The following is a 22,577-nucleotide window of genomic DNA, read 5'->3' as shown; positions in this document are numbered from 1 at the left end:
ATGTTTCGACTCAAATGTGGCCAAGTCTTGTTTGGTGCACGTAAACACTCGACCACAGCTTTACTGTGACCAGAGAAGAGAAAAAAGACAAACACACAACTACAGAAATATGTCATGTAAATGATCCAAAACTTGTCAAACTTTGGCAGATAATTCTGTGCTCACATAGGACCCCACTGCTCAATGAGAGAGAATAGTTTTCAGGGCTTTAGATACAAAAACACACATTTCTCTGTAAATAAAGAATAGTCACTGAGGATCTGGTCAGACCTTTTCTCCCTATCAGAAAAACAGCACCGGTCCCTCCTCCACTCCCTCCTCCCTCCCTTCCATCTCTCATTACGGCCAACGCTACAAGACCCCACCACAGAAAAATCCATAGCCATCGATCCCTGCGCCTAGCCGCGGTCGCCACAATTATTCTTGAGGAGGAAACGTTGGCGATAAATTACATGTGTGCTTTTCATCTGCTGTTCTGTGGCGGTGAGCCCTCTGAGGACCTAGGTGGGGACAGCGAGGTGGGGTAGTAGAAGAGTGACATGCTGTCAGCACTGGAGGATCTGGCTGGCTGAAGCAGCATGATCCCCCCCACCCGCAACACAACCGTGCATTGACTGCATTTATTCCTGATTCGCCTTAACCTCTACCTTTTATCGTTACACGAATAACACTTAATCCTTGTTAAGCTTTATCCTTATGCAACATTGACCCTAAAACCACTGCTATCCGCCGCAACCTCAAGTTTTACTCTAACCTGAACTAGGGGTCAGGGTCACATCAATCCTCAGCCGTTCCCTTGCAGAGACACACACAGTTGCCGACAAACACGAATCAAGCTATAGGTCAAAGGCGTACATGACTCGGTGTACCCAAAGTCTAGCTCCACACATGAAAATGCCAGAAATATTACATTTCCCGCTAATGTGCACTGAGAGCCCTTAAACTTTTTGGAAATTTGAATATTGGCTCATCGCTTCTCTTTTGTTTCCATAATACACCTCAACCCTCCACCCCTTACTGGAATTAAATATGCCTTATTGCGAGACAATAAAAGAACTTTGAAGTCAAAATATATAACCTCTCTTTGCATGTGTGTGTAAAAAAAAAATATATATATATATACACACACATACGTGTGTGTGTGTGTGTTTTAAATAACCCCGGAGGCGTCTGCATGCAGCTATAATTGCCTCCCTCATTAGTTATGTTTTAGCAGGAGCGAATGGGAGGGCAATTAATTTTACCGCTTAATTTTTGACACGGAATCCGCTGCTGTATTGATGTGCTCGCCATTTTGGGTCTCATTTTTCAGGGAAATTAATTGACAAAGTGCGAAGATTTATCAGCATATCGCCAGATTAAGCGACAAACTGAAGCAATGAGGAAATCAATTGTGGCCCTGTCGCTGTGTTCAACCCTCCTCCCCCCCCCTACTCCCCACAACGCCCAAGAGCCTGGGAAAAGCTGGGTGGGTCAGATGCAGTGCACTTATTTATTTATTTGAGTCTCTCATTCATCAGCCGTTACAAATGACCCTGGCGGCTGACGACCACTGAATCCCCAACCCCCGCCCTCCTCCCACTCTCTCAGACACGACTGGTGTGTGAGGAGGGAGTGATTAACATAAAAAACACACAAATCAGGGAGGAACAATGAATCCCGTTAGAGGCAGGAGAAGGAGAGCGAAGGTGTTAACTTTTTTTTTTCTTTTTTTGTGGAGGGGGGCTCTGCATGTCACAACCAGCAACTACATACACCGGATGATGAATTTTGACAGTCTCTGTTAGGGACTCCTTTTTTTTTTAAAGCTACAATATAATTATGGGTGCAACGGCAAAATATATTTTGTTGAGTTTGCCTTTATCAAGTGTTCACTGTTTAACTATTTGCTAAGTCCCACTCCCTTATTATTGTTGCTATGCCTGTCAAGCTTTCCGGTCTTATATGCCATACATTCAGTTAAAAACCATAATGGGGGCAGAATTACCGTGAATCTTTTAGTCAATTTTGAAACAATGGATTTCAAAAATCACTGAGCAACAATACTTGGATCTCAGACAGCGGCAAACAAAAAGCAGGCTTCTCAAATTTTAGCCAGCATCCATCAATTCGCCACCTAAAATGACAATTGTTGCCAGCATATCTGAACAGCTGTAGCCAGAGAGCTCATTCAGCGAATGTTAGCTCTGTTGGTTAAGACTTTTTGAGGCTTGCTCGTTTTAAATTTAAGATGCACTTGATGACTTTGCTAAAACACTAAGACTGAACCCGCCAAAAAGTAAACCTCATGGTCCATGTAGAAGACACGCAAATAAAGAAGCAGCATGGTTCTTGTCAGCAGTAGAGCTAGTCAGCTCTAGTGTTGTAAGTATGATAAGGAAAAAGGCCTGAAATGACTCCTATTTCATTCTTACATAATCACTGCTCATAGTATAGGGGCTTACATACTAACAAGACAGAGGTTAGATTAATGCTTTATGTTTGGATTTTCAAATAGTATGTTTCACTTTACATTACATTACAGGAGAAAAGGCTTTTAGGATGAGGGCTAACCGATATGTTTTGCACACAGAATAATAACAATCTGTTTACTGGGGTAGCTGGATTGGACGCTTCCCCCAGAGCCGCTAACATTAGCCTAAACTCTGATCCTGAAACATACAGGGCCAGCTTCCCGACAGTGAGGAAATGATACAAAGCAGATGTGCTAGCGCAAACATATTATTTCAATGCAATCTGAAACCTTACAAAATCAGTATTGAATGCTCTGGGCCTGAAGCTAGCATAGGTTACTTCTGTATGCTACTTAGCCGAACATGCTAATGTTTGCAGTTTGTGTCAGAGCAGACAAACACTAGCTGTTGCATTTTTGGTGTGGAAAAGGCAAAGCAAATTTACACATCCCTCCACACCATGCACGCCACCTGTGAATGCGTCCAAACCTTTACACGTCTGCTGTGCATACTTTCGTTTGCTAAACTAGGTTCTGACCACCGCTGTTTGGGGGAGAGGTTTAGCGAACTGTCGACTGCAAACTTTGCAGCCACGATGCATCTAAATGTTGCAGTTTTATTTCTAAAGCACTGATCATGATGTATATCTTGCATCTACATAATGTTTGAATGTGTAGGATTTTGTTCCTAACTTATTAGTACATTATCTCAGTGCTCAGCCTGTGCTCAGTCTATCTCATGGTGTTTCAGCACGAGATCATTACAAAGACTGCTCTTTTGAGGGATTGGAAATGTATTTTAAGGGTTTATAAACCAGTTACGCACACTTGACAAAGACCAGCTCATTCAAAACTTGCCACTCTGATAAAGTTCTTGGTAGAAGGATAGTGCTTTGAGTTTTTCTTCACCAAGTGTCTTTGGATTTTAAAGTTCCAACAAATGAGCTAGATGTGTGTACCATTATATTCAGCTCCAGCACAAACTCACGAGTTAGTCATCCGCCTGTGAGTCTCTACATGACACACACACACACACACACAGTAACTCACATCCCCTCCAGTACCGACTGCTCTGTTCCCAGGAAAGATGAGTTCAACTTTAAAATCTCCTACTTATTTTATTAGTATTGCATCTTAGTGCCGTGAAGGAGCCGATTTATAACCTTTAAACAGATCACACACATGCAGATAATATTTCAGTGTGTCAGGTTGGCTGCTGGAATGTGATTGCAATGATTGTATAGCTGTAGCTAACCGTCCAACCCAGCACCAATTACAACTGGCAAAGGAGTGTCGGGGGTCACACTACAGAAGATTATGTTAGCTTTTTTGGGGGGTTGCTAATCAAGTCAGGTCTTGTCGCTCACTGAAATGAGGTTATTTCAGGTTCAGTCTTAAATCTCCTATTTTCATATGTTCATACTTGGTCACCCCTGATCTTTCAAGCTCTCTTGTTTCAGCACTTTCCTGCTTCCATCTCAATCACTTCACTCACTCTCCTCAAGTCTGTGTTTCTTCCTGCCAAACTCACACTGAGACGTTCATGACACACACACCACCACCACCACCGCGCACCACACCACACTCCACCCCACGCCTCTCCAGGTGACAGCTAGGTGACAGTGTGACAGCAGTCGCCTGATGGGGAATGATGAGGGCTGGAAACAAATGAAAATAAAACGTCTAATTATGTCAGAGGCGCCTTGACGTTACATCACTGTTAAAACACATTTAAAATAACATCCAGCAAGTCTACACTCACCACACACACAGCAGGCACCCGTGACGGATGGAGGGCTCTCCTGCAAGCGCTCAGTCAGGCTGTCAGGCCACTGGCTGCTGCTGCTTCTGTCATTGACTTAAAAGGGCATCAAGGAGCTGTGTGTGGGACATTACCGAGGCCGAGGGGAAGCTGCTGGGCTGCAGCATAAAGACACTTTCAGAGAGTCTGACTTGGGCTCCTATCGAGGGGCTATTATTCAAGACAGTATCCTCCCACCGCCCACCGCACCATCTGTCTCTCCAAAGTTTTAAGTAAGTGAAAAAACATGAGTCAGTACAGTCCCACAGTGGACTGTACATACAGAAATGAAAGGATAAACTCAGAAAGAAAAGGCACTGCATTTATAAAAAAAACAAAAAAACAACATACCAAAAATACCCACTGATTTTAATACTAAATTGCGTGTTTTTGTTTCACTGTGTTCATGCTCCAGTAGCAGTGTACTAGTAATAAAAAAGAGTAAAATACAGATCCAGCTGTTCACCGTCACATCAGTTTGTTGCAAAGCTCTACAATAATTATAGATGCCTTTAAGGTTATAAAAGAGGGTACATAGATTTTACGTTCTGCATTGCTAGTTGCATTAATAATATCGACAGCATAGTGTACTTCACAGTCTTAAAGAGACAAAAAGAGCTTGAGCTTGAAATATAATTCTTGCAAATCATTGAAACCTTGAACTAATCAGGAATCTTCTCAAATTGTAATGCTCAGTTTTTGGGATCAAAGGTGGAACAATATGAATATATATCGCACACACCAAACTTCATTCGTATTTTTCCCTTTTATCCCATTTTGCATCGTAGAGGAAGACACACTGGACCGGCTCAATGTGGGAAAACACACTCTTGAGGATCAGATGGATTTGATGAACACACACTTGCTGACCAGCTGGGTTTGGAGAACACACACACTTGGTGACCAGATGGATTTTGGGGAAATACACATGACAACCAGTTGGATCTGGGGAATACACTACCTTAATTCCCTAATCAAGAAACCCTCCACGTCTGGAGGATGGCAGAAAACAAAAACAAACATGAAATCCAAACATCTTTTTCCGCCTCTCTTTGGCTATTAATTGTCTCTATTCAAACTGAATTGGCTGATATAACATCATCTAATTGTGACAGTCCTATCGGGATCAGGAGGTAAGGGTTTAACCATCTAACAAGAGTGTCTGCAAGACCGCCAAGAACTAGTTCTCGACTTTCTCTGGATGTTGAAAATCAGTACAGATGGACAAGTCAAGGCTATTATCGGCCAAAAACGTGTGTATATTTTTTTCCAAACAAAGCTGTGAAGATTCATAATTAATGTGAGATTTTCACAGTTAACACATAAACTTCATTTTGTTAAACAGTCTACAGCTATAGAGGAATGAAAAAGTACATTTTGTCTGATCCAAGTATAGTGTTTCTTGATAAATAACCTTCTGTCTCTCACTCATAGAAACACTATTCGCCTGTAAAAAAAAAAAAAAAGAAATTTGGAGTTTAGAGTGCCAGTCAGTGTGTTTATGGAGGAGGACAGCAGTAGCGGTTCATGGTGGAGGTTACTAGCTCTGTGTCTCTCACCAGTGTGTGTCCTGTAGTGGTCCTTCATGGCTGACAGGTTGAGGAAGGCGTAGTGGCAGGACGGCCAGGCGCACTTATATGGTTTCTCCCCACTGTGCAGTTTCATGTGGTTGTTCAGAGCCCATTTTTCACTGAAGGAGCGCTCGCACAAGTCACATTCAAACTTCCTGCAGGAGAAGAAGAGAGGCAGAGGGGAATGAGGAGGAGGAGGAGGAGGGGAAAAAACGAAGAGTTATTTACTGATCCCAAAGCTGACGTAAAATGCCAGACAATCTACCCTGCGAGAAAGGAAATGGAGGTTGCTGGGTACTCGCGCACACACCCACAGAGCACAGGGCCGTATGACTGCGTGCTGTACATCTACGCCCAAACACACACACATACACACAACACGCACAGAATGCAGTTGGCTGCTGGTGTGTCATGTCTGTATAAGCAGGCATTGATTTTTCTGTCCTGGCCTGCCACCTCCACCATTTATTCTCTGCTTTGCACCAGGGCCCAGAGGACTAGAGAAATTCTGTTACAGTCCACACAAACACACACACACACACACACACACACACACACACACACACACACCCCACAGGGCCAGTGGGGAGAATAGAGTTCACCTGTCCAGCGTCCCTGACCACTTAGCCAGGGCTAAATGAACAGTTAGCAACATTTTACCGCCCGCCTCTCTCTTAAGGCTTTTGTATCAGAGCTTCCCTCCATCGTAACTTCCCTACAAACACGTCGTTCTAATCTCTGCTCTCATAATCAACATCAGCACTCACTCTGCTTTGGATAGACGGTATCAATCCAACAAATGCGAAAGCACGGTTGATCATGTGTGGTGTGTGTTGTTTTGGTGCCAAAAGCCTCTTCTGATATCCGTAAAAAATGTGACCATGCGTGCTGTTCTCTCTCTTCTCTGTACATCTGTCTATTCTTCATGCGGACACCTACCACCCTACAAAGCCTTATTCTTTTCCTTTCATCAATGTGTAGGATGTTTGCACCTATGTTCACCTGCTGTGTTATTAGGCTTCAAAAAACACACAAGTAAAAACAATAGAAAAAGCCTGTGCTTGAATTAATCTTTACCCCCGCGCTATAATTTAGGCGCAGAATGACTAATGTGCGAGTCATAAACAAATGAAGTCGGGTTTTGGGGAGCATTCGTCTTGCAGAGAGGGCCGTGTTATTTTAGGGAGGGTGGCTGTCTTTAAGTCCTGATTGTGTCGCTTAATCCCCGTGGTATCTGTTTCATAGCGAGCAGCATGACACTCACCTGAACAAATAATGACTCCAAGCAGCATGTAGCATGTGTCTGAATCAATAATTCAAACTCATACATCTTCCTTACTGGAAGAAGGGGGGCAAAGGAGAACGAGAGGGAGGGAGGGAAAAGAGAGAAAGGAGGGAATTAAAGATGGAGAGAGGAAGGGATAGAGAGGAAAATGTGTCCTGGCTTCCATATCAATCTATATGTTCCATGATGATGAATCCAAATGTGATATGGATGTCCTCAAACGCTAGTTGAGAGGACATTTTAAGCTCACTTACCAAGAAGGATGGAGCAGCTTTAAAATGGCGCCTTTATCACCTGGCTCTAAGCTCAAATGCATATTTAAACAGCCCTGTTTTCCTCTTGTTCTCATCAACTGACTTGGCAGCGACTTTATTTGACCAACAGATGTACGTCTGCATCTGCATTTCCTTCCCCTTCCTTCCTCCCTGCGGTATTTATAGAACAGCTCGTCGCCCATGCCACCGTGGGAGAGGTAAATAAGATGAGTGAAGAGATGCTATCTTTTATTGTAAGCATTATGCACAACACTCCTGCTTTATGAGCTAAACGGGCCATTGTTTATCACAGGGCGTAATCGCAAAGTCAGGCAGGCAGGCAGGCAGGCCTTGACGTGGGCACGCGGCATGCTGGGATGGAGGGAAAAATGAGAGAGGGAGAGAGAGAGAGAGAAAGAGAGAGAGAGGAAAAAAGGCAGGAGGAGAAGAGAGAAGATGGAGGAGTCAGGGCTGGCAGAGTTGACTATCAGTGGGGGTTTTGTAAGGATGAGAGGAGGGTTTGCGTCTGTTTTTATGGGATCAGATGGAGCGCTTTGATCTTGTCCCCGCATGTCAGATCCCGTCACGATCCACCGTCTCGCCCATACATATGCATACTGCCTCTAAACAGCCAGGCACCATGCAAAACACACCAAAGGTAGGAGGTAGAAGAGAGAGAGAGCAAGAGAGAGAGACTTTGAGTGATTTTGTGCATGCATGTGTAGAAAAGAGGGAGAAAGGGAAAGAGAGGCAGAAGTAAGAGAGAGGTCTGCCAATGTAAAATATTGAGGACTTCTAATGCTTGCTTGAACTGAATTTTAACATAGGAAACAACCACAATTAATTCACAATTGCTGCCAAAGCATTTCAGATTTAACACAGGCTGAGAAAGTTCTGAATTTTTAGGATTTCAGGGATGGCAAGTATACAGTATGTCCATGGCTGCAGTATGTAATGAAGCAAAGGAAATAAGAAATGTCCTGTTATCCTTTCAAACCTACAAACATACAAATGTAGAATACAAACATCAATCTGTTGCTAGCGGGAGAGATGCTAGATACAAACCTACAATAGGAAGCTCCCTGCACACTGGAATCAGAGCATTTTGGCTCAACACAAGTATTCCTCAGGCCAAAAAAAAAAAAAACATGAGGGAAATTAAATGTATTATATGACAATAACTTAATTACATTCATACATGCTTAGTTGTAAGATAAATAAAATACCTTAATATGAAGTATAATTCTGAGATGTCTTACACAATTTAATCACACATATCTCTCATTTGGTTCACATGGGTGTTTGCCTGAGGTCATTGTGTTGGGTTGAAACGCTGCTGATAAAAGGAGCTATGATTTCACTGTGTGGGCATCTTTCTATTGTATTCAGGTGCAGAGTATAATTTTAATGCTCATATCAAATCTTTTTTTTTTTAATCAGTACTCTGTTTAAGGTTTAAGGTTTGGTGTAGTTTGTTGTTTGGTGTAATTCATTACTGTTAAAGTCAAAAGATTAAATCTTAGAGTGAAAATATACATTAAAAAATAGAGAGGTGAAAAAAAAGGAGCCATTAGTTAGAATTATGCATGTTATTTTACATTGACTGCTTTTTAACATTAATGTTGAGCTCTGATCAGCAGTTACCAAAGCAGGAATAAACTAAAATTGTGACTAAGTTCTGCTTTCAGTCATTACATCTCTGCTATTCTTTCCACTGCATCTCTCCATCCCCTCCCTCTCTCTTTCCTTCTCCCTTTCTCTTTCCCTCTGATCATGAAGCAAGGCGACATGATTGACACCTTGTGCAGATTTATTCAAAGACCCAGGTGGGCCTCTTTCCTGTGCGTTCAGAAAGCTGCATGCTACTGTGTCTATACTGTCACTCATTACCATATCTATACTGTGGTGTGATCCTGCCATCAGTTCAGGCATATAGGGCTACTGTCAGAACATCACAGGCCACACTGGCCTTAATTGTGATATAAATCCCTCAGGAGGACTTGCTGTACCTCTAACAGGGGTTGGAAAAAAAAAGACCTGACTCATTACCACACACTCACTATCGCCCCCAAGTGGCGAGGTGCCGCCTGTTGAGGGAGATCCTGCAGAGCGTGTGATAAGTGTAGAACTGTAATCATGTGTTCTGGATAAAAACTAAGCAGTGTGTTAAAAAGAGGCCAGTTTTCTATGATAAAATAGATGAAAAGGGGATTCAAATGCTTGCTCTATCTCCACGATTCACTGCATCAGACTAAAACTATGGCTTTCACTGATGTTGTCACAGCTTCAGGCTGATGACACACCTGCTCCTCCTGACTGCAAGTTTGGCTTTATGCTGTGAAGCATCTTACAAATTCAACTGGCATGCAAAAACCAGCATTTCTTTTCTTTTAATTGACTGGATTAATTGTGTTGGCCTTTTTGGACAGCTACGGATTCCTTCCCTGGCTTTTCATGTTGTGTTGGCCGGTCGGTGAGAGGAAATAATCCGTCGATGCTCTCACACTACAACACAAAGACAGACAGAGAGAGAGAGAGAGAGAGAGAGAGAGAGAGGCCGACTCTCGCCTCAAGCCAAACTGACACAAACAGACAACTTCAAAGTGAAGACTGTTGTTTATTTGGTGAAGGGAAAGGGGGGAGAGAGGGGAAAAAAGGAGAAAATTTATCTGATATGCAACTGTCAGGAGAGCATTTTCACATGCAAAATAGCGAGTGAGTGAGAGAGATTACCTAGAGGGAGGAACATGACAGCATTCACTAGGGTCAGGATGGATCATCATCTTCAGCCCCCCACTCCCTCCCTCGCCTCTCTCTTTCTCCCTCCATCGCTCTATCTTTATCTCTCTCGCTCTCTGTTTCCCTCCCTCCTTCCTTCCGTTTTCCCCTGCTCTCCCTTTCCCTCTCATCCTGTTTTCAGACTCCATCACTCTGCACTTCGACAACCCGGCAGCTTAAATCCAGACTAAATTAGCTGAATGAAGATTAAATCATTTGGCCCTGAGCTCTCCAAGATATTGGGAGGAAGACTGAGTAAGCCTTAAATGGTGGCTGACTGGGTTCGGACCTATACATGTGTCTGAGGAGAGGCTCTTCCTTCAGTGGCAGTCAATTGAAACCTGATTAGAGGGGGGTGTTGGGTAAAAAATGAGGAAAAGATTAAATTTCTGGGACAAGTGTTTCCTAAGTAAGGATGCTGGCTTCGTTATTTTTAGTTTGCCTGCACAATGTCGACCGACGACAGGCTTGTTCCCGGGCTAACATATCGAACTGGGCAACATCATCGCTCACGGTTCTTGGGATAAATGCTTTCGAAAGAGCTGTAGTCAATGTGGTCTGCAGGTACTCAAATCAGTTTCTTGGATGGTGCTGGTTTAACATTCAAGTAAACACAGACGACCATCTCTAGCTCGCTGCAGAATATACAACAACTGTACGAACTCTGCTGTAGAAAGAAGAGCAGAATCTCTCAGGAACAAGTCCGAGAATTATCCCAACAGCAGGGCGTTTTAAAGTGAAATATCTACCGAGTTATATCATACTTAGGCCCGCAGGAGTGTACAGGCAGCATGTCGCACAAAACAACAACTAAAACCTCCATGAAGAGGCCACATGTGTCTGCAGAGTATTGTAGATGAACCTCCTCTGAGAGGACTGCCGCTGCATATGACTGCAATATAAACAACAGCACACAACAGAGATGCTGCTGCTGATTTATGTTTACCTTCAATCCCGGGAGAAAGAGGGGGAGGAGAGAGAGAAAAAAAAAGATAATGAAATAAATAATAAAAGACCAGGCCCATCAGATAAGCTCCTGTTTATCCTGCTGTAGGGCAAATACAAATTGTCAATTTAATGAACACGGTGGACGTGATGAAAGCGGGGTGAAGGAGCCTCCTGCCTGCCAAACAATCAGGAAATGTTATCTTAATATTGTTGCGCTGTTATTCAGCCCATAACTTAGGGGGTGGGGAGAGGCCACAAGTAGAAGGAGGTGGCATGGAGGGGAGAGAGGAGCGAGAGGGACCAGGGAGGCACAAAGGCCAGGTCCCTCTGTAGTGGCCCTGTTATTGCCTGTTTTTATTATGAGCCATAGCTCAATAGTCCCAAACACACTTTGAAGCACACAGACCTAAATTTAAGCCTAGGAAGTGTGCGTGTACACACACACGCCCTTGTGCACCACCGTGCAAACACACACACACACACACACACACACACACACACACACACACACACACACACGCGCAAATGACAAAATCAGAACTTTTTGAATGAGAATGAAACAACGTGATTCTGAACAAAACACCCTAAAATGATCTCTTTCTCCGAGTTAATGCGCATGCTGGTGTGATGTTTGATTCCGGACTCAGTTAATTTAAAAGCTTAATAGGTTTTATGGATATCAGACTATTAATCAAAATGTTTCAACCAAAAAACTGCAAATCAAGAGCTCCAAAAAGCTTCCAGCTGAAATTAGCAGCCGCTGAAAAGTACTGGAAATCTGATTTGTGTGACATGGTTCGGTCAAAGGCCTCCTCCCTCCCCCCCATCCTTTAAACAGCACTTTAAAAAGTGTCCAGATGCTTCACAGCTCAAAGTTTTTTTTTTTTTTGTAAGTCTTGAATTTAAAGCATCGCAATCTGAGCAGCCACCAAAATTAACTATTATCTCCATATTTATATATTGCCGGCACTAAATTGCGTCGGGAAGAATTACTATCAATATGAATATCTGCAACAATAACTCAGCCACAGTGCTGAGGACAGGATGCTCTTTATCAGGCTTCTGATAGGCCTTAAATACAGCACAAGGCAGCCATATCAGAGCTTTTTCTCTCTAATATCAGGCCGCATTAGCACCTCGTAAATCAAATTACACTCCTAGAATTTCATTAGGCTCACCTGCCAGCGCTGCTGTGCTGCAGAAATATTTATGTTTTTATGCTGCGATTGTGTGCTCTCAGGTACACAAAAGGGAAGGATGGGGGGGCTGAGAGGGAAAAAATGGGTGATAAACCTAATTATCTTTTAAGAATACAGAGAAAATGTGTCATAAATTGTAGCGATCCTGAGGAGAGCTGGCGTTTTGAAAGCCTGTGGGGCTGCGAGTTGGGGGACAAGTCTGCTCTGCTGTTTACCATCTTTAACTGGGGCTACACTCCCGCAATCCAATTAGCAGCTTCCCCAAATTCGCTCTAAACAGAAATCAAACAGGATGATGTATGACGCCGATCACCGGGCCCTCAACAACGAGCTAATCTGATAAAGCGAAAGGCAAGACTGCTAATAGTGCAAATACTTGTTCAAACTGGATCCAAATGTTATGATAGGAGTCTGTCTTTGTTATTTAATTACCTCAAAAGAATTCCACATTCCCATTTGTTTATTTGTTGTTGTTGTTTGCTAGATTATATTATCTGCATCATAAGCATCTCCGGTAGCTTTTGCTGTGTGTAAGCCGAGGCTGGGTTTTGAGGCTGTGGGAAGGGACGTTCCCATAATTTCTTCCCCATTGCGAGCGGCCGGGCCTGGACGGTGGGGTGTCTGCGTATGGATTTTGATTAGACACAAAGGGAAATGACTGAGCCAGTGACCGTAACGACAGCCACTTAATAAAAGGTACAGTCCATACATCAAAGAGCATCTAGTTGTAAATCATTCGGCCCTGTAACGACGTGCATCCCCGTCCCATTACCGAGCCCCTAACAGGCCACTCATATTTACTCTCTGGGCCCCAATATCATTTTAGAATAATGAGCTTTGTGCCTTATCTAATTAACAGGGGCCTAGGTTCATTTGTTTTTCTCCCTTCTCCTCTTTCTCTCACTGAAATTAGGGAGCCGGCGTGTTGGTTTAACTCACAAATATTTAGCAAATTTGCTCCGTGGTATGAGAGGTAAAAGTTAGAACACAGATAAGGTGGTGGTGACTGTTGTTGTATGTTCTGTGTAACTGCTGTACATGGCAACTGGAGGCTGTTCATCCAGGATTTTGTGTGTGTGTTCATGTGTGTGTGTGTGTGTGTGTGTGTGTGTGTGTGTGTGCTCCACTGGGCAGAAGTAAAAGACCAGGTCCATTCTCTCTCTCTTATTACTGGAATTGTAATTCAATGATCACCTTAGATCACACGCGTGCCATAAATCAGATAGGCTTGACAGAGGATGAAAAATTGTATTAATAATGTGAAACTTATTATACAGTCCCAAATGCTCCCTTGATAAATGACATTGTTTGGGCCTGACAATGATTGCATTTAAAACATTATTTCTGTTTTCTGCTGGTGTGTGTGTGTGCGTGTGTGTGTGTGCGCACTGCTGGACATAGCAGCGGTGCTTTGCTGGGTAGGGAAGACAGAGGTGGGGTTCCCGAGCTTCATAAAATATTCAAGATGTTTCCCACCCTTCTCTCTTGAGTCAGTGGGCAGGCGATGGCCGTGGCAGTAAGGGTATAAAATGTGTGTGTGTGTGTGTGTGTGTGTGTGTGCTTGTGTTTGTATGTGTGGCCAGCACAAGTGAAATGGCTGTTGGCTCACCGCAGCGCAAACACCCAAACTCCCAAACCACAGAAATGAGCCATGCACATCTTCAAGTCGTAAAGCAGCGTACTTGCATTATTATTACGACAAATCCTAGTCAGATATTAGCAAATGTGAAGAACTGCAACGAGGTGCTGCGCTCGGCCGGTCATTTATGAGCAAGTCTTCTATAGCTTTTCTTTTCTTTTTTTGAGTAAGTAATTTTGAGAAGACTTTATTTTTCTTCATAGCTCAATTCATACAAGAATGCTAATACAGGAAAAGTAGGTCCAGACTTGGTTTGAGCAGAGACATGTAACCCCTTTAAAAAAGCCTGAGAGTCAGTACAAATGCTGTGCCTGCACTCTTTCTTTCTTTGCTGCGTCCTATCAGAACTAGCTGGATGTGAGTGCATGAGCCCAGTCTTCACTAACACTGAACTGCACCGGACGGAGCACAAAGCAGTCGAGAGAAAAGGATCTGGCACGGGTCCTATTTCTTTTCACAAGGACGAACACATTAAGTTGTAGCACAGTATTTTGTTAATGCTGTCTTGTTTTCACCACCTAGCTATATGGATTAAGTGCCCTGCTTAGTGCATTGGCTGTCATGAGGGATGTAACGTCCGTGGCAAAGATTGAGCCAGCTGCCTCAACTTGCCTGCCAACGCTGTTTTAACCAGCACATCAAAAGTGACAAGAATAAAATGTTCTCACACACTAATTCTCTGTGTTCAAGTAACAATCAAGAGATTCCCCTGTGGGACTCGTGCTGGTCCAGCTAACAAACACTCGCATCCAGTGCTAGCCATGGATCAGACGTAAAGGAAAAAAAGTTACGATTTGATAATACCCATTGACAAACATAGCAGCAATGCCAGTACTGTGCACATGGCTCCTGGAAAAAGCAATGAGCGGTATAGTGCAGTATGAGTGCTTCAAGGGGCAGAAAAGTATGCTGGAGCAACAAAAAGAGTTGAAAGATATGGGGGAAGGGTCTCCAGACAACAACACAGCAGAGAAACCAACCATTGCAGCTGTCATATGGAGCTTAAATGTTATGTCATTTCTAAGTCTGAGAGCAGGCCAGATAGACTCCTTTTCACTGTAAAACATGGTGCTCCAGCTAAACATATTTCCATATCACACAGGGGGAAATCCACTGTGACAGCAATTCAGAAGAATATTTGACACATTTTGCATGATGTTTTCATAGCTTTCAACAGCTTCTGAATGATTTATTAATGGTTATGTTATTTACCTGAATAAACACTTTATTTTGTTTTTTGTTTTGTTTGACCAGTATGAAATAAAACAGCTGCATGTTTTTCTCTATGGCTTGTTCTTTTTTAATAGATGGGGTCATACAATTGATACAGTTGTTCTTGATTTTTTTTTTGTTTTTTGTATCAGGCCAATGATAAGTGGCATGAATAAGTGGTAATATGATTGGTACTTGCACAGCACAAGCTCCTGCTACTTGTATCGGCTCGAGGAAAACTGGTATCAGTAGAGCTCTGGGTTCAAGGAAAGTCTAATTAAGTTCCTAGACAGTTGGAGTCAGATCCCTGCACAGGGACACTGAAACCAGACTGGTCTTTCCCTGTAGACTTGGCTTTCCCAGGCTGGCCCTATCCATGTCCTCCACTCTGCTCCACTCTCCTTCTCCTCCTCCTCATCCCTACAAATGACCATGATGGGAGGCCATTCATCTCACTCCTTCAGCCACCACAATGAAATAAATCAAGAATTTTTTTCCCCCAAATATAACAATATTTGTATTTGGGGTGGGGCAGACGTAATTGATGACTGTGGCCGTGCTAATTAAAAACGGCGGAGGTTTCATTAATCTTGGTCATAGGGTGGGGGGATAGTAGGGGTGCTGCTACAGCGTTGGCTGGATGGGGGGACAGGGCCGCCTCCATCGTCCTCATCGCTCAGGTGATTTGGGCCATTGTCGAGCATATTAGCACAGTGAGGTTAATGTGAAATGGCCATTAATAATCACAACAAAAGTCTAGAGTACACAAACTCAGTCTCACTGTCTCTGGCCCTCGACCACAATGCAACTCCAGGAACCAAACAAGGCAAAATAGTGAACGATCACATGTGTTTAATGCCATGTCCTGGCTGGAGAAGTTAATTGCTTTTCTGACTTGCTTTGTAGTTTTTTGTTTTTTTTTTCCCCCTATCCACATACACACGCACACACACAGACACTGCTTTGGAGAATTAATTACCAGTCCCAACTTTTGCTGCTTTGCCTGTGTTTGCGTAGTCAAACCTATCCAGCCACAGAGGACTGGAGTGTCACGGACGCCTCAGAGGAAGACAAAATATGAGCAGCAGGATTTGTGTGTTTCGTGTATGCAAGATTCTGCACATTTGACATAATAAATTCATGATCTTCATAATCTGTATTTAAGCGTTTTATTGAATGGTTTGCTAAACCTGACATGCACATTCTGTAGCATCATTGCGTGTATTTATACAAGGCCGCTTTTATCCCAATATTATTCATTTTATAAATGCATTTCCATAGCTTTGACAAAATGCACTATATTTGGATGCTGTGTAAAACATGAACAAAAACAGAATGCGTTCATCTGCAAGTCAAATGTGTTTACTGAAAACAGCTTAATGAAGTGTTCCTGAGCCCATGTTGTATCATCCTTTATTACAATCATGTGTTCACAAAGTGGTGAACCTCTCTCCACACTCGCTTGTGAACGACTGAGCCTTTCCAGGATGCTCCTTTCATACCCAATGATACTATCACCTGTTACCAATCAACCTGTTTACCTGTGGAATGATCCAAACAGGTGTTTTTGGGGCATTCCACAATTTTTTAGTCTTTTGTTGCTCCTGTCTAAACTTGTTTGAAACATGTTGCTGCATCAAATTCAGAATAAGCAGATAGTTACAATAATCAATGAAGTTAATGAGGTCAAACATTAAAAATATTGTCTTTGTACTGTTTTCAATAGAGAATAACTCAGAAAGTATTGGGAAATCATCACATTTTGTTTTCTTTATGTTTTACACGGCATCCCAACTTTTTTGGGATCAGGGTTTTATGTTTTGACAAGATCACAGGAGGTTCACTGATCAATAAAAAAGCAACAGCTATGAAAAATCTGATCTTTTAATAGTTTCAAAATACACTTTGAAGCCAAGACGATTGAAATGAATTCCCACGACTTTGCTCTGACCAACAGGGTGGAACCACACAGAGCTGTGACAAACCAAATACTCAACAGCATCCAGCAAATAAGTCAAACCTGAGCATCTACTTCACAGAAAAGACCATGGAGTTGATAAAACTGAATGATATTGTTACTGTTGTGCCATTACAGCGAAGACAATTTACTAAGTAGCACCTATGAACGGCGCAGATGGATATCATCATCACTCCGTAATGGCTTCTACATGTTAATTCACAACTTTAGCTTCTCCGCCACGACTCCGCCACAGAATAATGGCTAGCCTGCATCTGGTAGAGGCAGTGTAGGGCAGCGTATGAAGCATAGAGAGTAACGGAGAGAGAGACAAAGAGAATGAGAGAGAATTAAACAGTGAGAGAGAGAGAGAGAGCGAAAGAGATGGGTGGGTGGGGTGGAAGCAGTAGCATATGGTGCCACGCTGCCATAAACAAGCTTTATGAAAAGACCAGGGACGTTTATTTAATCATGGAATACCTGAGGAATCGCAATGAGACACACACTTTGTCCCATTATTGTTAGCCCATAAATTTAACTGCTTTACCAGAACGACGAGGGACCTGATACACCGAAGACAACGCAGGGAAGCAGGTGAATTTATGTATGTGTGTGTTTGTGAAGTGCGTTGTATTGTAGCTACGGTATGGAGTGTGTGTGTGTGTGTGTGTGTGTGTGCTACAGATGAATAACCATAACTGCTACACACTGGCATCCGTGTATCTGCAAACACAGGAATAATACACTCTGGAAAGTATCTGGTAGAGAACGCACAGATACAGATGTGTCCTCTGTTTCTCTTGAGTCGACTGTATTGCTCCATTCTTCTAATTTCATTAGTCTTGCATTGTCTTTGCATGCATAAACATTTATATTTCCACCTGTCATCACCCGCATTTCCTAGAAAGTAGTCTCTCACAACCTATGTAAAGAATTAAAACATTCATTAGTGTTTCGACCTCCCAGGTCAGAGAAGAAACACAGAAGAAAATAACAGGGTGGGTCTAAAGGCCCCCTGAGGAAATGCATTTCTCATTTGTATTGAATTGAAACAGCAGTGACATCCAAATAGAGCTCTGCACTGCACTCGGGTCATTTCAAACTCACGCACACGCTTGGAAACACAACACAAATGTGCTCGCACATCCTGTAAACGTAGACGTGTGCAGACGTGTGTGCGAATTTTACCGTATATGCCACACGCACGGTCTGGCAACAAGCATCACACAAATATACGTACACATACTTCAAAGTTCACAGATACAGGACAAAGAGCACACAGAAAAACAACTGGACTGCATGTGCAACTGTGCTTCTGTAAACATGCACGCACACACAGACGGAGAGACACACACACAGACACACACATATACACAGACAGACACACACACACACACAGCTCTGGGTCAGGGGGACAGCGGTAGCTCAGAGCCAGCTGTGACCTGCCGGTCCAGGTGCTCAGGAAAACCGCTGTTAACGGCCACGATTGATGATCTAATCAAACTGTCACCACGGCGATCCGCTGCAGGGGGAGGGGAGGTTGGGATGGCGTGGTTGTATCGGGGGAGGTGAGTGGGAGTGGGAGTGGGGGGAATATCCAGGAGGCCTTGTGCATGCTTACCGTTAGCCCAAATTGAGAGTGACAGTCTCAATAGTGAAAAGGCCTCTTTTTTCCCTCTCTAAGTAATGGAGGAAACAACTCCAGCGGTCTTCCGGAGGATGTCACATAATCAAGGGAGCCTCCCCAACACCACCACCCACCCACCCTTTCTGTAACATCTCGACTCAGGCAGAGTGTGGGGGGGGGGGCTGGAGACTTTGGACATGGAGAGATGATGTGGTACAGTGCTGGACCAACAGCCCACACAGCTGATTATAAAGTGTTCTGCATTGTTGGGCTTTAGGCACACATATTCACACAAAGTGCTCCGGAAATCAGGTAGATAAGAAGTTTGGTCTCACAGACTCTCAGTGTTCAGCATTTAGTCCTACTGGGCCATAAGGGAACATTGTTATTATTGACTGAGTGTACTTCCTGCACTGTACATGAGGAGATGATAGTGGAGAAGTGACACACACAGTTGCTATAGTTATTCTGGTACATTCACTAAATGGACTCATTCCCAGTGAATTATACTGCACTGAAGCGAGACTGTTCCTCATTTTGCTGGAAACTTCTAACAGCCTGCTCAAGACTGTCCGCTGCATGGGCCTCAGACCCCACTTTGGGAACCACTGTCCTAAACTGTGATGAATCAACCTCATATGACGTCCAACAGATGGAACCACACACACAGCCCGCTGGGGTACATCACATAACAGAAGACACAGAACTGCTTGCTGTGCGTCACACGTATAGATGTTGATTCATGCAATAAACAAGGGAGTGGGTTATGTCACGGAGTTTGGAGTACCAGCAGGTTTCCTTGAGGGGGCACAAAGAGGGACCTCCGTAACATGGGGAATAGTTTAATTTCACCAGAAATGATTGCTACAGTTGCTCTGTCTCACATACAGACAACTTTTTGGGATATATGAGGACTTAAAAGATTTTATTATGACATATGACATATATCAAAATGCCATGATGTGTGATCCCTGTAAATCCCATCCTCTTCTATTTAACTGTTTTAATATAAATGCAACATTGTAAGAAAAAAATACAAATATTTAGGAAAGCTTTCTTAAGAAGGAAATTATTCCAATTGTGTCATGCAATTGTTTTGCGTATATCTTGAATATTTTAATATCTAACTTATGCGGTCACAGGTGAGTATTATGCTACATTATTTATCTATGAAATAAAAAACACATGGTGTCAAAGTGTATATTTATTGATTATTTGTGGTATTAGTTTAGAAGATAGTCCTGAAAGGCCGGCAGAAATACAAAAAATAAAACAAAAATCAGGCTCTCTTGAGTTCCACAGCATATTAGCGTTGCAATGTAGACACTGGAAAATATGATAATATTTCTCATCCACATAAAATAAAATGAATTAAGCTGTTCTATATTTAGCCAAAAAGAGAAAAGTTCAGGAAGTTGTCCAACTTAATAGTGGCCTTGTTGATCGCTGCCTGTTCTGTGTGTGTGTTAATCACCTTCCCCAGGATATATCCACGACTGCCGCTTGCCCGTCCAGCTCGCATTAATTTAATCGCTGCTCAGCTAATTCATTGATTAATTGGCTCATTAGTGATGCCTGGCAACATCCATTTCTGCCATGACAGTCTGATGTTTCAATAGAAAAGAAAAACAGGCTGGCAACAGCCCAGTTTTTCCACAGTCCCACTGTGCATAATGTCCAACCACTGTCAACAGTTAGCCGCACAATTGTGTCACTGCATAACTGCCTGGTTTTGTGCCACAGGATGTGAAATGAATATGAAGGTGAACTGTGCACATTCTCCGTTCTTGTCTGGTTGAGTAATGTCACTTGGGTTTCAACGGCGGGTGACATCATTCTTAGGGGAAGAAAAACTTCAAAAGCTGGAGGGACTGTTGGAGCTGTACTACTGAGATGAGGTAGACGCTGCTATGAGAAGACAAACTACTGCTCCAGATTTATTCCACGAGTCAAGGTCACGCTGCTCTGACATGACGAGTGGTTTCCGACTCTGGGACGAGCTGTCAACTGCTAACTAACATTACTATTAGTAATAGGAGAAAATAGGACCCTGCTGCACCCCTGCATCACGGAGCTAGAGGCTTGAGTGACCAACAACAACACGCAGCCTCGGTAGGTGCTGATGTGACATCACTGGCCAAACGACACGACCATAAAGCAGCTAAGACGTGCGTGACCTCTGACCTCTCTTCTCCGAGACACAGGCTCAGATTTATAATTGGCATTTTGTCACAGTTGCAGCTACCAGGCTATGCTAGTACTGCGCTTTAAGTAATGATGAGTAAGACCACAGGGGTGGACATTTTAGAATTAAAGTGTGTCAGCTTTTCAGAGAACCAACATGCTTCCCTCCCAGCCCCCCTGCACACAAACACACACAAGCACACTCCCACAATTCTGCACCATATGCCCATGACAAGTGCATAAAAATCGTTCCCAAGCGATAGCACAGGCCAACCCATAAAAACTTAATGCACCTAATTTTCCAGTAATCAAACTTTTATAGACTGCAATGGCTTTTAAACTAACAAATTTTAATTATCGCTTAATTTTAACAGCAATATTAACGCGATCCCTCATTCTGCGAGTGTTCATTCTCCATGAAATATTGAGTAGGGTAAACAGCGAGGCGCTGTCCGCTGGCTCCTGTTCAAACAAGCAGCCAGCAAACACAAAGGTGAGCTAGGGGTCGCTGAGGCCTTGCCAGTACCACGCCGGGACTACGTGAGCTGCACAGACCTCTGGGAAATGGAGCTTCGTGAGAGCAAGCACACGGAAACGGTCCAACCAACCGACCGTATGCTGGTCAGTGGTTATGGTGAGCAGACTCTGGTTCATTCCGTACTGTTGCAGTAGGTTTGACTTGACATTGACTTGAGCTTTGCTTGTAAAGAAAACAAGAAAAACTGATTTCACTTCATTTCATGCAGGATTTAAGGCTATTTGAATATATGCCACAGCGCGTCGACACATCCTTGAACACTTTCAAGTGAATATTTTTCTGTGCTTCTCTGTGCTGCTAATCACATCCCTGCTTACAGTACCAGCAGCACGGGATGTTATTGACTGCTGCCCTTGGGTAGCTGAAAACTAGGCCTTTACCACCCAACACCAAGCCAGAGAGACAAAGTGCTGACACAGGCAGATAAGGGAAGGAAGAAAGAGAAAGATTAAAGAGCAGATTCATTATCAATAATTAAGGGAAAGGATTTATTCTAATGAATTAGGGGTTGTCTTTATCTACTCTTTATCTCCCAATCACACTGCTAACTCTCTTTCTCTTTCTCCCTCACACACACACAGGCCCTGCACACACACTGGCTTGTGGTTTTGGTGTGACTTGACCCCTGCCTGCTCCGTGTGGTCCATATTGCCACCATGCTGGCTCCAGGCAGGGCTCTTCCGCCCCTACTCTACCCGTCAAGCATGGACAGTCCCAGGCCTCTGTGCCGGGGCAATATGGCCACGCTGCACGGCATGCTGGGACGCGGCTGCAAGCCCAGAGCCCGGCACTGCAAAGCCAGATGCCCGCTCAGCCGTGCTCGGCCCCTGGCACAGCGATGTGACTGACCGGAGCAACGTATATATATATCAACTCTGCCATGTGAACAGGCAGAAATAGACGTGGTGCAAAATGTAAACCTTTTTAATGTGAGCACATAGCTGTTCACATCTGAAACTATGCATATTTACTTATTCTACCATGCCAGACATGAAAAACTGACTGTAAATGACAAACTTGAAAAATGTAGGGACACAAATAAAGATTAAACAAAATCTAAACTACATGTATTTACTGCTGTCAATCCAAAGCAAGAAACTTTTTTTTCAAAAAACAATCTTTTTACAATCTC

General features: G+C 43.3%; 1 protein-coding gene across 1 annotated transcript in view; it reads right to left on the bottom strand.

Annotated features, from left to right (window-relative positions):
* znf407 (zinc finger protein 407) overlaps positions 1–22,577 on the bottom strand; it is a 141,862-nt gene that overhangs the window by 50,803 nt on the left and 68,482 nt on the right. Inside the window, exon 6 of the mRNA XM_041942545.1 lies at positions 5,813–5,979. Coding sequence (XP_041798479.1) covers positions 5,813–5,979 — 167 coding nt within the window. The remainder of the gene's footprint in view (positions 1–5,812; positions 5,980–22,577) is intronic.

Source organism: Chelmon rostratus, chromosome 8, assembly GCF_017976325.1.
Source record: "Chelmon rostratus isolate fCheRos1 chromosome 8, fCheRos1.pri, whole genome shotgun sequence".
In the NCBI taxonomy this organism is placed as follows: Eukaryota; Metazoa; Chordata; class Actinopteri; order Chaetodontiformes; family Chaetodontidae; genus Chelmon; species Chelmon rostratus.
Note: the sequence above shows the minus strand (reverse complement) of the source record. Positions and strands in the feature narration are given on the sequence as shown.